This window comes from Stegostoma tigrinum, chromosome 16, assembly GCF_030684315.1.
Source record: "Stegostoma tigrinum isolate sSteTig4 chromosome 16, sSteTig4.hap1, whole genome shotgun sequence".
NCBI lineage: Eukaryota > Metazoa > Chordata > Chondrichthyes > Orectolobiformes > Stegostomatidae > Stegostoma > Stegostoma tigrinum.
In genome coordinates, this window is record NC_081369.1 from 20,898,638 (window position 1) to 20,916,814 (window position 18,177).

At 41.2% G+C, this 18,177-nt stretch overlaps 1 protein-coding gene across 1 annotated transcript in view; it reads right to left on the reverse strand.

The window, feature by feature from the left end:
• The window catches only part of dus2 (dihydrouridine synthase 2), an 88,395-nt gene that overhangs the window by 26,934 nt on the left and 43,284 nt on the right, over positions 1-18,177 (reverse strand). Inside the window, exons 8-12 of the mRNA XM_048546884.2 lie at positions 17,194-17,259; positions 15,455-15,525; positions 10,524-10,610; positions 6,068-6,236; positions 4,899-5,020 (exon numbers count right to left, since the gene is read on the reverse strand). Coding sequence (XP_048402841.1) covers positions 4,899-5,020; positions 6,068-6,236; positions 10,524-10,610; positions 15,455-15,525; positions 17,194-17,259 — 515 coding nt within the window. The remainder of the gene's footprint in view (positions 1-4,898; positions 5,021-6,067; positions 6,237-10,523; positions 10,611-15,454; positions 15,526-17,193; positions 17,260-18,177) is intronic.

Below are 18,177 nucleotides of genomic sequence, written 5' to 3' on the forward strand. Positions count from 1 at the left end.
ATACCACATTGGCAGATGTGCAGGTGAACCTCTGCTCCCACGATAAGACATTCCACTCCCGCACATCCCAGATGTCCAAGTTCTTTAAGGACCGCAACTTTCCCCCCACGGTGATCGAGAACGCCCTTGACCGCGTCTCCCGCATTTCCCGCGACACATCCCTCACACCCCGCCCCCGCCACAACCGCCCCAAGAGGATCCCCCTCGTTCTCACACACCACCCTACCAACCTCCGGATACAACGTATTATCCTCCGACACTTCCGCCATTTACAATCCGACCCCACCACCCAAGACATTTTTCCATCCCCTCCCCTGTCTGCTTTCCGGAGAGACCACTCTCTCCGTGACTCCCTTGTTCGCTCCACACTGCCCTCCAACCCCACCACACCCGGCACCTTCCCCTGCAACCGCAGGAAATGCTACACTTGTCCCCACACCTCCTCCCTCAACCCCATCCCAGGCCCCAAGATGACATTCCACATCAAGCAGAGGTTCACCTGCACATCTGCCAATGTGGTATACTGCATCCACTGTACCCGGTGCGGCTTCCTCTACATTGGGGAAACCAAGCGGAGGCTTGGGGACCGCTTTGCAGAACACCTCCGCTCAGTTCGCAACAAACAACTGCACCTCCAAGTCGCAAACCATTTCCACTCCCCCTCCCATTCTCTTGATGACATGTCCATCATGGGCCTCCTGCACTGCCACAATGATGCCACCCGAAGGTTGCAGGAACAGCAACTCATATTCCGCCTGGGAACCCTGCAACCATATGGTATCAATGTGGACTTCACCAGTTTCAAAATCTCCCCTTCCCCTACTGCATCCCTAAACCAGCCCAGTTCATCCCCTCCCCCCACTGCACCACACAACCAGCCCAGCTCTTCCCCCCCACCCACTACATCCCAAAACCAGTCCAACCTGTCTCTGCCTCCCTAACCGGTTCTTCCTCTCACCCATCCCTTCCTCCCACCCCAAGCCGCACCCCCCGCTACCTACTAACCTCATCCCACCTCCTTGACCTGTCCGTCTTCCCTGGACTGACCTATCCCCTCCCTACCTCCCCACCTATACTCTCTCCACCTATCTTCTTTACTCTCCATCTTCGGTCCGCCTCCCCCTCTCTCCCTATTTATTCCAGTTCCCTCCCCCATCCCCCTCTCTGATGAAGGGTCTAGGCCCGAAACGTCAGCTTTTGTGCTCCTGAGATGCTGCTTGGCCTGCTGTGTTCATCCAGCCTCGCATTTTATTATCTTGGAATCTCCAGCATCTGCAGTTCCAATGATCTCTGAAACACCAAACAGTTTGTTTTGGACAAATTAGTTCAATTCATTCAGGAATTGTATGAGAGTTGAGACAATTCAAGGTTTAAAACTATTTTAAGAGGTACAAGCTTACAAGACTAGGATTCTCTGCAACAAAGTCTGCTGGCAATTTGTGCTTAGTTTGGTCTTCCTGTCTCTTGATGTTGAGAAGGCAGTCATGCAGAAATGCAGTAACATGCAATTTTTGCCATCTCCGAGGACGAGCTTATTCCACCTGAAATGTCAACCTGTCCTTACCTTTTTTTTAAATATAGGATCAGACGTGCTTTGTACTCAGAGCAGATTTTTCTCGTCTGATTTCAGTTTCCAATATTTGCAGTTCTTGATTTTACTTCTTTAGCAATTTGAGCCCTACAATGTAACCAGCTGGCTAACGCAGACTACTGGGCCAAACAATTTACAGGACGATAACGCAAATGAATTAGGCATATATGACACTATAATGTGCAGCTGTCCTTTGATCCAACCGAAAGTCGGTCAGTTGAACACCCTCCAGTATTTTGGTTGCAATGCACAAGACCGTTGTTAGGATATTGGGTTTGTTGATCTAAATGACTTGTGGCAAGGTTATACAAAACAAGTTCCAATGTGGACCTACCATCTCAAGTTTCGAGTTACTAGTTACTAGTTACGACTAGAATGCTTTTGGAGCATCACTAAGTAATTAATAAGCTAATTTCTTAAAACAGGTAAGAGCTATCTGCACTTGGAGGCTTTAAGATCAGAGTAGTGTCAAAATAATTAAATTAACATCCCAAAAGATGGTGACAGCGATATGGGAATATCACAAATTGATGTCATGTGTTAACTTCCACCTTTTTTTTCAGCATTTCTGGTGACTCTAATAACTTCTTTACAACTTCTCACTACACCCACAGTTATTTAATTATTTATTCTTGAGCTGTTCGCTTTGGTACGGTTTAACCAAAGTCACATTATCTGTTTTATACAACTCTATTATATATGGTTCAATGAAACCACAGTTGAGGTTTATTTTGGTAAGGTGCCAGCTGGCAATTGCCCCAGGAATTCAATATACCATCAACAAATGGCACAACCTCAAAGTTAACTACCAACCAATTCATTTTCCATGGTTAACTACTGACTGAGCTAGACATCTCTTAAGTTATACAGCTACCAGTAATAAAAACATGGAAGTGCTGCAGAAACTCAGCACGTCTAGCAGCATCTGTGGTGAGTGAGACCAGAGTTAATGTTTCAAGTCTGAATGACACTTCTTTGCCAGCAATGTCTGGTTGAGCAGGATTAGAATATTTTGTGTATTGTGTTGTCTTCTACTGTTAGATTGGCCGCTATCCAAACAAGACTTTCAACAGAATGTTTGTTCTTTGGAGTTTAAAAACAATTTTAAAAATAGAGTACATTTAGTGAAATGGTAAACTGCTACTTCTCAAACAAAGGCACAGAATGGAATCAGAGTTAATCAGAAGGCCATCAAGAGCAAACAATATTATTTTAAAATTAGAGCTAGGCCACCTGAAGTGAATTCACGAAGCGCTTTTAACACAAAAGATAGTAATCATTGAGTCATACAGCACTTTGCTCCATCTCGTCCACATCGATCAGACCTCCAAATCTAGTCCCATTTGCCAGCTTTTGGCCCACATCCCTGTAAAACCTTCCTGTTCATGTACCCGCCCAGATGCCTTGTAAATGTTGTCATTGTACCAGCCTCCACCACCTCCTCTGGCAGATCATTCCATACATGCGCCACCCTCTGTGTGAAAAAGTCACCCCTTCAGCCCTTTTTAAAGCTTTCCCCTCTCACCTTAAAATCCTTTGCCTTCTAGTTTTGAACTCCCCTACCCTAAAAAAAATGACCTTGGCTGTTCACACTATCCATGCACCTCGTGACTTTATAAACGTCTGTAAGGTCACTGAGGTAGCGGACAGGGGAATGTCGATGGATGTTGTTTATATGGTCTTCCAGAAGACACTTGAAAAAGACCCACGTGAGAGACTGTTAACTAAGACGGAGGCCCAAACAATTTAGACAAATTACTGAATGGCTGGGAAATCGGTTGAGTGGCAGGTGACAAGAAGTAGAGACAATGGGTAAGTATTGAAATTACCAGTGACGTCTCATAAGGAACTGTGTTAGGATCGCATTTATTCACATTATTTATTAAAACTTAGTTAAGTGCATCAGAAGTCATATATCCAAATTTGCTGATGGCACAAAGTTAGGCAGCACTTCAGACAGTAAAGATGACAGCATAAAATTACAAAGGAAAATGGATGGACTAGATGAACGGGTCAAACTGGGACAGATGGAGCTTAATTTAAGCAAGTGTGAAGTTGTCCACTTTGGACTGAAAAAGGATAGAGCGGGGTACTTTCTAGATGGTATGAAGTTAAATACAGTGGATGTCCAAAGAGCTGATGGGGTTCAGGTGTACAGATCTTTAAAATGCCACAGACAAATGCAGCAAATAAGCCAATGGAATGCTGGCCTTCATATTAGGGGATCGGATAAGGATGCAGAAGTTATGTTGCGTTTATACAAAATTCTGGTTAGTCCCCATGGAGCACTGTGAGCAGATCTGGGCACCACACCTTTGGAAGGATATACTGGCCTTTGACGGAGTACAACATAGGTTTACAATGACACCTGGACTTCAGGATTTAAGTTATGAGGACAGATTATATAAATTAAGTCTGTTTTCTCCAGAACTTAAAAGGTTAAGAGGTGATCTGCTCAAAGTCTTCAAGATAGCGAGTTTTGAGAAGATTTGTAGCTCAGGTTGAGTTTCTGGATGTGAGTTTGCTCGCTGAGCTGGAAGGTTAGTTTTCAGACGTTTCATCACCATTCTAGGTAACATCATCAGTGAGCCTCCGACGAAGCGCTGGTGTTATGTCCTGCTTTGTATTTATCTGTTTAGGTTTCCTTGGGTTCCAACAGATAAATAGAAAGCGGGACATAACACCAGCGCTTCATTGGAGGCTCACTGATGACGTTACCTAGAATGGTGACGAAACGTCTGAAAACTAACCTTCCAGCTCAGCGAGCAAAATCACATCCAGTCTTCAAGATATTAATAGGAAAAGACAGGATAGATAGAGATAAATTATTTCCAATGGTTGGGTGTTTTAGAACTGGAAGGCATAGTCTGACAATTAGGGGCAGACCATCTGGAGAGATAACAAAGTGTGGAGCTGGATGAACGCAGCAGGCCAAGCAGCATCTTAGGAACCAGACTTGGTTATCTCTGATTTTCCAGCATCTGCAGTTCCCAAAATCTCTGATACCATTTGCAGAGATGTTAGGAAGCATTTACACATACACAAAGGGTGGTGGGATGTTTGGAACTCTCTTCTATAAACAGCAGTGGACACTAGAGAGTTTGTTAATTTTTAATCAGTGGTAGATAAACTTTTGTTCAGCAAAGGTATTAAAGGGGCATGGTCCAAAATTCCTAGATAGAAGTCAAATGAAGACTACTGCAAGTTTCTACAAAACATGGCTCTTCCCTTATATGTACAAAGCCTTCTTATTCTTCACAAGATACAATACTCTTTCCTTAAACTAAACATTAAATGAAATATTTACCAGATCTCCTTATTCGATTGTGCAGCATGCAACTTCTTCCCTTGAGCTGATTCTAATTTCTCTCTTAACATTTGGCATAGACAGTACTTAGTATTTGAGTAATGACTGTCATATTTAATTGCCTGGAGAACAGAGAAAACATAGCAACATCAATCTTTCTCTGAAACTGTGCTTGTGGATGTATAAATCTCTATCCACTGTTTCATAGTGTGGCACAAATTGTGCACAATTAATAGCAATATTTATATCATTAATATAACAGAAATCTATAAAACATTGAGTAAATTTACCTAATAATTGGACTAAAAATTTTCTCTTCTTTTCTGGCTTTTTGTTAATTGGTGTGCACTGTCTTCCATGAGGCTGGCCAATTGCATGGTGGGCAGGTCTTGGATTAAAACCTGGATTCCTATGTGAAGGACCCATAAACCACTGAGCCACTGGAGGTGGGTTTCATCCTTTTGAGGTGTTCTGTCACCTTCACCATCCTTCATTCTCCCAGCCATTTGGATGCTGGAATAATGAAGGATGTGTGGATAGTGATTGGCCATCCTGTTGTAAGTAGTTCTAATAAGGGCAAATTCACAAAATACAATACTTTAACATTTAGACACTTCTTCTAAGAAAACATTTATACCAACAATTTAAGACATTTTTGATAAAAAGAGACACAGCTTTTGTTGACCTTGAGAATTAAACTGAGCTTTTTGTCTCTTAACTTTAATTATTCTGGTAAGTGCAGTTACATAGACAGTCACAGGTTGGAAATTTTTCTGGCCGATAAGGTGGTTTCATGCATGGTATTGTTTCTATCTGACTTTGTTGGTGGCATCGTGGCCAACTTTGCCTTGATTTACAATTTCAAAAAGCTAAGCATTAAGGCAAAAAGAGACAGATAATAAATGTCAAGGGGGGGATAAAAAAATCTTTAACCCTACAGCTCCTGGAAGACTTTCCCTTAAGTGGTCACTTGTTTGTGGATTCACAGGAGATACACTGAACATTGAATTTTAAACAATTAGAATTGTGCCAAACAGAAAGCAGACAAACCGAGTGTTCTCTTGTGAGTATATGTTCTCCAGGTGTTTCCTTCTAAAATCACTTTATTCGACAGTTCACACTAACTATGTTAAATTGACTGCAAGGCAGTGACACCTAAAATTACTCACGTATGTTAGATATTCCTTTAAAACAGTCTCTGTTGGTAACAATCCTTCTTTTCGGAAGATGGAAGGGTTCCACATGGCTGCCCGGGCTACCATGACTGAAGATGCATTTGTTACCCGTTGAAATTCTTCAATGCCTGAATATTCTTTGATGATCTCTTGAGATCCTCCGCTGAGGTGGACAGTAAATTGATTGTAAATGGATCACAACTGCAGTGATAACAGAACACACAAAACATACTGTACAGCAAAACAAATCAAACAGACTACTTAACTACTGGAATATTTTGGAACTGAGATAACAGCATTGACCCTTGGACAAACCACTCGTGGCCGACTGGAACACCTTCAGATTTTTTAACAGTTATGTGCAATCCTTTGAAACCAATTTTTAAGCTAGAACTTTTAGCTGGGCAGACAGGGAGCACATTGGCTCAGTGGTTAGCACTGCTGCCTCACAGCGCCAGGGACCCAGGTTTGATTCTAGCCTTGGGCGACTGTCTGCATGGACTTTGTATGTTCTCCCTGTGTCTCTGTCGGTTTCCTCCAGGTGCAACGATGTGCACGTTAGGTGGATTGGCTATGGGAAATTGCCTGTAGTGTACAGGGTTGTGTAGGTTAGGTGGGTTAGCCATGGAAAATGCAGTGTTACATGATTGGGTAAGGGAGTAGATCGAGGTGGGATACTCTTTTGAGGGTCAGTGTGGACTCAACAGGCCAAAAGACCTGTTTCCACTGTGTAGGGATTCTACTATATGAGTAGATGCATAAAGTTCTTGGAAATTAGATGACCATTAATAGCAAAATTAATTTAATTCATGATCCCTTTTAACTTCTCCAGTCTTGCTCAATCCTTCACAGTAGCACCATAATTGGCTTCTGCGGCCTGGGTTTGGAGATAGCAGGAATGTTTCTGTTTAGCATCTGATCATTCTCCTATTTTAGAAGAACAATCACTAGAGCAGGGTAGTCATTTAGATGAGAATTGCTGGAGTAAGAAAGCCAAACAGGATATTCTCATGCAGTAGAGAGTAGAGCTTCTGAAAAACTGTAGGCAAAAGATTTCTACAGATGGGATCATCTAATTGATGAGGACAATTGCTGAGAGTTTAATTGAAAAATCCACTCCTCAACTCAGTGGCATGGGAAGTAAGGAGCTAAAGATAGAGCTAGACATGATGCTATTTTACAGCTAGTCACTGGCCTGAAATGGTGGCATTACAATCTGATGAGCGTATCGCTTTTTTGAAAATGATCACAAAAACAAATGTAATAAAGATTAAGCAACTTCAGATTTCTGAGCAAAGTACCCAAAGAACTGCAGATGCTGTAAATCAGAAACAAAAACAGAAGTTGCTGGAAAAGCTCAGCAAGTCTGGCAGCACCTGAGAAGAGAAATCACAGTGGATGTTTTGAGTCTAGTGACCCTTCTTCCAAACTGTTCAGCATTCTGAAGGGTCCCTCGGCCCAAACATTAACTCTGCTTTCTCTCCACAGATGCTGCCAGGCTTGCTGAGTTGTTCCAGCAACTTGTTGTTTCAGGTTTCTGAGGCAGTACAAGGTGTGCACAGCAAAGGAATGGGAACTTGCTTAAAAAAAAATCCTTTTCTCCTTCCATTTCTCAGTACTCACTACACGAGCTATCATTTTGGTAAACAGCAGAAACTAAAGGAAAAATGCCAATATTCTTTGAAGCTCTCTTGCTAAGAGGTTTGCTTCAAAATAACCCAGGTTTGGTTGCAGGTTTCAGCAGTGATGCAATAGAAGATATACCCCCCATGACCTTATGGTAAAATGTACGTTTTCAGTAAAAGGAAGGAAGAAAACAAATAGAGGTCTGTTTCATTCTTCAAATCATTTGAACGTTTTTTCATTTATACTGGATTTGTGGAACCAGCAGAACGAGATAACAATTAACTATGAAAATATACATGTTGAATTTTATTAAGGCAATTATGAAGAGGCAATAATTGGCCCAAATGTTGCTACAAGGATCTAAAGCTCACTATGTTTTGGCCTGTAAGTTGCCTTAAGGGTTAACTTATAGCAGAGCATCGCCTGCTGTAACCAAGGAGATTCATGGTTTGGTATTAGAACAGAGGGCCACGCAGGAGAAGGGCAAGTTAGGTACAGAAAGACAAACTAATGATACACACACAACGAATAACAGAACTGGAAAGGAATTACAGTACTTAGGTTGATTGATACTGTACTTTATTCATGGTTACCATTAAGTAATAAACCAAAGAACTGCAGATGCTGGAAATCAGAAACTAAAACAGAAGTTGCTGGAAAAGCTCAGCAAGTCTGGCTGCACCTGTGGAGAGTTCTGAAGAATGGTCACTGGACACAAAATGTTAATTCTGCTTTCTCTCCATAGGTGCTGCCAGACCTACTGAGTTTTTTTCCCAGAAATTTCTGTTTTTGCTCACAATTATCAAGTTGTTAAAGAAGTTGTTGTGAAGTACCAACTCTGAACTGTAACTGATTTTAGGAACCATATAATACTCCCATCTTTGAATCCCTAGAACTAGCTGAAACTTGGCAATAGATACAGATTTTATGTTCAATATTACTGCATCATACAGCACTGGATGCTTTGTTGTGTCTAACAGAATCTAAACTTGAGTTTTCTTTCATCTTCTCATTACTCAGGAGTTAAGAAAAAGGATTAAATAAAACATCAGCACTTCTACCTGAATGTGGGAGTAAAATATGAATTCCTCCAGACCATATTATTTGTTGTGTTATGATAATAAAATTTGAACAGAAATCAGAAAGAGAGTTATCTACAAATATTAAAACAATTAATATCAAATCATGTTAAGGTACGTTAAGATATATGTAAAGCTGGCTTTAATAGGTTGTTACAATGAGAGATTGCAGGGGCTTATTGACATGTGTGTTAACATAGACCTCCCAGGTGTTGAATCCCTAGGATTAGCTGAAACTTGGCATTGGATGCAGATTTTATGTTTGTCAATGTTACTACATTGTACAACACTGGATGATATTGTCATGTAATGGGCAATATCTGATTTACGACGACCAATTCATCTGGGTCTTTTTTGGATTCAGGGTTACCCATCAGCTGAATGTGTGTTATGGTGAAATATAGATTTTGGGCCTTGGAAAGTGTTGGACCAAAATCTGTAATCTTGTGATTTATTAATCAAAACAGAAAACTTGTTTTTTTAATTTCAATTTAAATAGTTATTAATAACAATTAGTAAATAGCAAAATAGTTCAGCTACTGATTCTGAAAATATTTACTGAAATACAAGGTCACTCGCTGGTACTAGACTTGAGTATTACTCAAAAAAGACAACTTTTTAAAATAAAAATCATTCATGGGATGTGGGTGTCATTGACTGAGCCAGCATTTATTGCCCATCCTTAGTTGCCCTTAGCAAGGTAGTGTAGTGCTGCTTTCTTGAACCAATGCAGTCCACTTGATACAAATGATTTTGACCCATTTACAGTGAAAGAACACCAATATGTTTACAAGTCAGGATGGTGTGTAGCTTGGAGAAGAACTTGCAGGTGGTGGTATTAATATGTATCTGCTTCCTTATAGCCAGCAGCATTTGTGGGTTGGAAGTGCTGCCTAAGAAGCCTTGGCGAATTTTTACACTGCATCTGGTAGGTGGTACACACTACCGTGACTGTGCGTCAGTGGTGGAGGGAGTGGACGTTTATGAGGATGTAGTTCCAGTTAAACAGAGTTTCCTGGATGGAGTTAAGCTTAAGCAGTGTTGGAGCTACACTCATTCAGGTAAGTGTGGAGTATTTCACCATACCCTTGACTAATGTTTTGCAGACGTAGACAGCAGCTAGTAACTCGCTTCAGAATTTCTAGACGTTGACCTGCGGAAAGCTCTTTTCATCCTGCACTCATTAGGATAATTAACAAGTGTTACTAAACAGAAAACAACACCATACTGCATGGCAGGAGAGTGCTGATCAGCTGGCAAGTGAAATTTGATTGGTTGTGGTATTTTCATAGAGAATGTACCAGTTAGTGATGAGAGGCTGTGCCTTTTAAATAAAAATGAAAAAGGTTGACTCTGATTGGTCAAGGCATTACAGTGTGAGATGACTCAGAATTGCTGCCACCTATTTTATTGAATAAAAACAAGTACAGAGTGTTTGCATGTTCTTCCTGTCTGCAAAGCGGGCTGTGTGCGTTACAACATGTTGCTTTCAGTACTTGCAAGTACACTGCATTATAAACTCGATTAGCATTTTTAATTCGATTGTCAGCATAATTCTTTGTGCACTGGGGATTATTTAGCAAATATTGTCCAAAGAATCAGAACTACCCAATATAATTTTCTATTGGACTGGCATGTAAATGGCTGGTTCCTCCAATACTGCATGTGTTTTGAAAACTATAAATAGTCCTGAAATGCCTGTGGATCTAGCTTTGTGCATTAGTGGACTGGTTTATTTTACTTACTTTGCTATTACAGGGATAGACACAGCATCAGAGATTGCTTTAATTACATCGCAGTGCACAGGGTGTTGTGGCCTTTCCTCTTTTCTCCTGTGGAAAAGATATTTTAGGATAGAACACGATAGTTACCATTTAAAAAAAAGCAAGGCTTTTCAACATTCAATGTTACAGACACCTCTAGAGTAGGGGCCACTGTCTTTACAAATTCCTCCTCTGTCACTTCTAGCTGTCACTGCTCTGTCACACTCACGGAATTTTGGCCTCTTGTGCATTTCCAATTATCAGTATTTTACTGTTGATGACACATCTTCAGGTGCAGAGGCCCTAAAGCACTAGAATTCTTCAAACTCTTCTTTAAAACCTCCCTCAGACTTGTGGCCATCTGTCCTAATACCTCCTATGTGGCTCTGCATCAAATTTTGTTTCCTAACAATTCTGTGAAGAATGACATTTTATTATTGAAGATGTTTGTTATTATTCAAGGTGCAGTGATGCAGTATGCAGCTTTACCGATTAAGCCAACACAGGAACTCAAAATTACATTGTGATCTAATGGTGGGCAGGCTGCGAATTCTACATATCATTTAAAACTGACCAAGTTGATACTTTTTGTACAATGCAACATAGCACAGCTAGAACGGTCAGGGTGAAACATCGCAAAACACATCTTTAGAACATTATCTTCAAGTTTTCTTCAGAATTCCAGGTCGTTATAACTTAACCATTGATCACTTTTCCCTTCTCACTAGCAGACCACCAAATGCCAACACTACGAAGATCACAGAGGTTCAAGAAAACTCCGCTCCTCAGCTCAACAAGTAGTGATGTATAAATTTGTATTGCCCATACCCCAAGAACAAATTAAATAGGAATCTTCCATCGGGCTGCAAAAGGCTGAACAGGAAAAAAAAACTATTTCTACTGACTAGCAAGTCATAAACAAAACAATGAACAGTGGATGTAGAAAGAGCAGGAGAAATTGTTTAACCCAGTGTTTCTGCAGGATTGAATGCTTTTCCATAAAGAGTAATTAAAAAAGAGACAATTGTAGCAATTAAATGAGCAGTGTATAAATGTTCAAAGTAAAGGACAAGGACAGGGGGAAGGCAGCACAAAGGGATTCATTGGGTTGTTTTAGCAAAGATGCAGCTCAGAGAGAAAGGATCAAACTGCAGTGAAACCTTTACAGTTCTGAACACTGGCAAGGAAAGATTGGTGCAAGTAATAAAAAGAGATCCCACCATGTAAAAGTTTGAATGATCTTCATGGCCACAGCACGGACAAATATTCTTTGGAAAACTAATGCTAAACAATGAAGGAACATACAATAGAAAAATCAGACTGTCAGGCTTAACTATCAAGGACTGTTTTGAAGTGCAGCCAATTGTAATCTCCATCAGACTTCACATATACCAATTTGTCATCAATTAGAGGGAGTGATAAATGTAACAGAATCTCCCACCATCACAAATCTGCTAAGTCAACAGCTTCATGTGGAAGCTCTAATTTCAGACTGAGACTATTACAACAGACTGATGGAACAAATATAACATTGGATGATTTGCACAAAGTGCCTCAGTCACAGCGTTCTTTGTGGAGCACCAGGAATGCCAAAAAGACCACATTCCAATCAATTGTGATCTCACAAACCAGATCTACAAGCATGGCCTACTTGCTGAGTAATGTCGATGGGGAATCTTCTTCAAAAGCTCCAGTCAGCACTGAGCCAGGCTCAGTTGTGTCACCTGCCAGAAAGGGCAGCAATGCCTTTATGCATGCATGGGGCAGCACCTGTTAGACATGACCTCAAACCTAGCTCCAATGTTGACTCTCTGGGATAGTACTGTGGAATGGTAAATGGGGAAAGTTCTGAAGAGCTTGCCCCAAAGTACCACCAACGTCAATTCAATATCCATTCAACAAAGGGCTCAGACACTGGCCTGCTGTCACTTGCCTGCAAATTGTGCCTTTGCTTGCCAGTCAACTTTGTCGCTGGATTGCCCTCTCCCTCTCGTAAACCTGGGCCAAGGGCTGATAAGAAGCTGAAATGCCTTTTGAATTATTACAATCTTTCAAAAGACCTTGATCCCCGTTCCATCTGCAACCTGTTGAACTTGATATTTGCTATTGTTTTCTAGGAACATGTCGCACAGACTGCACTTTGATCTGTGAGTAATTGCACAAATGAGTGGGCCCAGTCAGCGCATGCAGCAACCCTGGTCTTGTAGTGTAACAGAAGGAAAAGCTGCCTCGGAACCAGAGCTTCAGGTTGAAGCCCAGCCTCATGCCTTGATGGCAAGGTGGATGCTTTCATGTTGGACCAAACATGATTGGAAGGAAGTTGAAGCCTCTACCAGCACTATTCGTAACTCCAGACTGCATCTCGTCTGTAAAATGTACATGATGCCACAGCAACTTGGACTCCAGACAGTAGTGTGTGGTAACACATGACAAGGAATCTGCATTTAACAGTGTCCCTTTCAGTGTAGTCATAATGTTTTCAGGACTGGAAACCTTCAACATTCCTGTTTATGTTCTTTATGCATGCACCTTCTGCCATCACCCCCCACGATCCCGTGCAGAAACCCCAGCACCAGAGAGCACAAGGCACAGAAAGGGCAAGAGTAGGAGAGGAAGATAAACAGAGAGAGAGGGATAAAGTGACTGAAAAAGAAAAAGTGAGTACAAAAGAGAGCAAGAGAGAGAGTGCGAGATTCTCATGAGAGAGACAGTGAGAGAGGGAGCAAATCTGCAGTCAACCAGGAAGGACAGCCCCATGAAGTGTTGAGACTAGCAGAGAGCACTAAAGAGAGTTGCTACATCACTAGACAGCTGTCACAGTGCAGGTAGGGACAAGCAACTGTCTCAGCAGGTGGATAGAGCTCAGTAAGCAAAGACCCTCAGTCCCTCAATGCAGACCCTGAGCAACAGCTTCCAGGCTGCACTCTCTGAGGATCCAACTACAAGAGGGATTGGATGCTGCAAATTAAATTTAAAGTACAGTTGGTACCATATCTCAACTTAGAGTAAAAATTAAACATTTCCAATTTTATGCCTCTTAAGGAACCTAACTCCAGTTTTAACACTGATTCCTGTGGGAATCAATGCTTCACGTAAAGTTGTGATTTTCAGGAACTTGAAGTGAGGAGACCCTCAGCACAAACAGAACAGCGTATACTGTGACCGAAAAACTACCTCCAACAGAGCAGCAATACTGCCTGCTCCAGTCCTTACCAAGGGTCAGTAATCATTGCACATGTGTTGTGACACAATGTCAGCCTAGGCATTAAGGTCATTGACTAGACAACCATTTGCAAGTACTGTGACTAATCTATGCCAGCAAATATTTCCAATTAGAGATTTTCTCTTTAGAAAAGTCTTGTACATGCCAACTACTGATAAGCAATGCTCTCAATTATAGGGGCTTTGTTCAGGCAAATAGGGAAACAATTAACTTAATTGGCTCATGAATTGGTAGCTAGATTAGCAGAAAATTGTCTAATGTGTAAAGGTCACTAGCGCAGACAGTCGTCAGGATTTGCAGTGCCTTAGCACAAAGAATAACATAAGCAGAATGCAGAATAGCACCTCTAACCCATGTGGATAGTTCAAATACTGAGATAAAATCCTAAAGTTTCCAGCGGAAGCAATGTGCAACCTCTTCAATTCAATGTTCAATTTATATTGCATAAAAATACTTATGTTTCTTAGAAGAATCAAGAAAACCTTGGAGTGCAGGTTTATAGTTCCTTGGAAGTGGAATCCCAGATAGACCAGATAGTGATGAAGACATTTGGTACGCATGCTGTTATTGGTTAGTGCATTAAGTATAGGAACTGGGAGGTCATGTTGCAGCTGTACAGGACATTACTTAGGCCATTTTTGGAATGCTGCATGCAGTTCTGGTCTTCTGCTGTTGGAAGTATGTTGTGAACTTTGAAAGAGGTCAGACAAGATCTACAAGGATATTGCCAGGGTTGGAGGGTTTGAGTTATAGGGAGAGGTCAAATAGACTGGGGCTATTTTCCCTACAATATTGGAGGCTGAGCGGTGACCTTAAAAAGGTTTATAAAATCATGAAGGGTATGGAGAAGGCAAACAGACAAGGGGAGTCCAAAACCAGAGGGCACAGGTTTAAGGTGAGAGGGGAAATATTTAAAAGGGACCGAAGGGGCAACATTTTCACACAGAGGGTGGTGCATTAATGGAATGAGCTGCCACAGGAAGTGGTGGAGACTAGTACAAATAACATTTAAAAGGCATCTGGATGAGTGTATGAATAGGAAGGGTTTAGAGGGATGCTGGAAATGGGACTAGATTTATTTATGCTATCTGGTCAGCATGGACGAGTTGGACCCAATGGCATGTTTCCGTGCTGTATTGCTCTATGACTCTAAATGCTAAATCTGATGCTGACGGCTCTCCAATGTCCACCTGATCAAACACCAATACAACTTTAGTTTACAGTTTCACCCAAAAGGAAACATATTCCACAATGCAGCACACTCCTTCAATGTTAAAATGAACTGCTAGTCCAAATTATATACTCAAATCCTGAAGTACAGCCTGAACTTGTGACCAAGTATCTCAGAGTCGCAGGTAAACCAAGTTGATACCTGAATATTGAGGACAGACTTCACTATACTTTCAGAGGAGGACCCTCTACCATACTCGGTTCGTTCTTTTCTATTTCCCTAATTCAGTTTTTTTTTTCTTATGGAACTGGTGTCAGGTGAAATGGCATTAAAGCGCATTATTAACATGGTTAAAGCTGCAGAATTCCTTTCTGGAATGAACTAAATAAAGGTTCTATAAGCCGTCTGCTCAAACATCTCAGGTGGTCCCAGGTAGTCAATCTATTTCACTCAATTCCTATAACTCAGTTTACTCATGAAACCAGCAACCATAAAAGAATATCCACATTTTGCTTTTACCTTCCATGTACTGCTACAGCTGCCACCCCTGTTCTTTCAATACGTTTTACAAGGTTAATGGTGTCCTCTAGCTGCAATTAAAAACAAGTATTAAAGAAATAAGCATGAGATCCGGGGGGTGGGTATCAGTTTTATATTCTATTGCTTAATTTGACGAATGACATTTTAAACAGTGAGTGTTACCACAAACATTTAAATATGGCCACAGAATTTTAAACAGCAATGTTTGGTGTTTGTTGATGGAATATCTGCTGCTGCCATTGCTTATAAATAAAAACAAGTGCTGGAGAAACTCAGCAAATTTAGTACATCTACTCTGAGAGAAACACAGTTAACATTTTGAGTCCAATATACCTCTTTTGATATTGTTTAGCCAGGTTATTGAGGTAATAGTAGGAGATAGTTGAAGAGCGTTTCCTTTACACGATACTCATAGGCTCAGCTTCCTAGGATCATCCTGAGGGCGTTCTCGAAGGAGAACAACAACATTTACTGATTAAAAATATTCAGCTGCTGGTTAGAAAATGGCAGCTTTGGAAGTGGTTCTGATCAAACACTCACTGGGGCTATCTGCTGCTGAGTTCATTTCTAATTTCCTTTCTGGTGTATCTAAAGAAAATGTAGGTATCATAGTTGGAGAGATAGTTATAACATGAACAGTAAATGATGATCACACAGGTACATTCGTCATGGTTATAGTACCAGAGTGAAAAGCATCTTTTAATGAAAGTGTAGACATTTCAAAGTTGGCAATACTGACAGAGCATATACAAAGGGGTACAGGTTAGGTGGATTGGCCATGCTAAATGCAGTGTTACAGGGATTGGCTGGAAACAGGGTGGGTCTAGGTGGGACGCTCTTCAGTCACTGTGGATTTGTTGGGTCAAATGGCCTGCTTCCACACTGTGAGCTCCTCTACATGCAGCTTTTTTTTTGGATTTTGAATGTGTTGGGTCAGATTTTTCTGAGGATTTGCAACTGGATTGCTACTCTGCCCCTTTTTTTGTACAAAACCAGGGAGCTCCTCACTCCTGAGAGGGGATTTTGATGAGGGCTGCTTCAGAGATAAGCGGCCATAGTGACAGTACTGTGAGGGGAAGGTAAACAGAGCCTCCTTTGCATAGTAGCCGGCTGACGTACTCTCAAATAAGTAAACTTCACGCTGAAAATCAGCCAAGGTTGTTATTCTTGATTGTGAACAAGGAAGAATGCTGCACTTTAAAGCATTTGAGCAGGTTCTGAGAGATACAAGGCTGAACTTGAATAGAAGCCTGTAGTTTCGTCATTCTTGTCTGTAGGCCCCACTGGTACGGTTGATATTCATTGCTGATCCATCACTGTTTTTGAAGAGAGCTCGTTCAACCTTCTTCCTCATCCAATGCAGTTCAGCAAATTGCTCACATACTTCAGAAGGCAGCCCAGAGGCAACCATATTGATGCGAGTCAAAGAATATTAATGAAGCATTTGGGGTTTTTTCTTTCTAAAAAAAAAGCACTTCAAAAGCTTTGCCCTCACTTTAAATAATTCCAGCTTTTCTATTTCCTAATTTTCAATAAAGATTTCAACTGAATGGTCGGATTTGAATTCACTTCTTCCGGGTCGCAAATCCAGTTGCCTGGCATAGCAGACTAGTGACGACTGCATGACTGCAGCTTTTCTATTAGTTGAAAAAAAGTGAACATGCCAGTCGCTTTAGGTGTTGAGGAAGAAGAGGATGAGAAAACACTGAGATGCTTACAGATGGTAAAATTCGAATTTTACAGGTCACTGGCTTTGAAATTCCCTTGACGAGAGTGGATAAGATCTGAAAGTGAAGCAAAATGTGTAAAATTAGTTTAATACCATTAGTGATAATTGCATTAAATTTTTATCTGCTCTAGGCTCTAAGAGGGTAAACTGAATAGCTTTGTGATTCCTGCAAATCAGAACCAGGCACCAGTAACCATGCTTTTAACTGGCTGCTGGGGGCAGGGGGGCCAAATTATTATATCCTTGTTGTAAGCTGGCTGACACTGGCACAAGTAAACACTAAATTCACCGTCCCACCCCCTTAACTCTTGTTTTTCAGAAGATTTGCTAATTCTTTACAGTGGGTGGTTGAGTCAATCATCTGTTTTAGATCTGAAGGCTGATTTCTTTCACTAAAGGACTTTAATTTATTTAATTAATTGATGAATTTTTCATTAGTTGGGAGCTCTGAATTACTAGCCCAGGACACTTGCTGCACCCACTGTGATGTACCTTTAGCTTCATCAAACAAGATTCATTTCTGACATCTGTAATCTTTGGCGGCTCAGAGCACACCCTCTGGTCATTCCCCAAGTCATGCTGAAATCCAAGGGGACTGTCTACATCTGCAACCACGTCTGGGATCAATGGGTTTGTGCAGAAGTTGTGAAGTTGGCAAAAATGTCCTTCAACACCTGCCACACACTCACTGTAGAACTGAGCAACCAAAAGGAACTTTGGAAAGTACAAAATACTTGTAGCGTCATAGCAAAAGCCAGAAGAAGCCAAACAGAAATGAATGTATCATCAGATAGTGATCTCAGTGCTGATAGGGGAATGGGGGAAACATATGGATTGGCGAGGCCAGAAGTACTGTACATTCCCTGTGTAAAATCACAAAGCAAAAAGCTGAAAATCTTGTTTCTGGACCCGTCAACCCTCAGGGTAAATTAAATTAATCTCCCACACAGTGCAACAATTAGAAACACTGTTT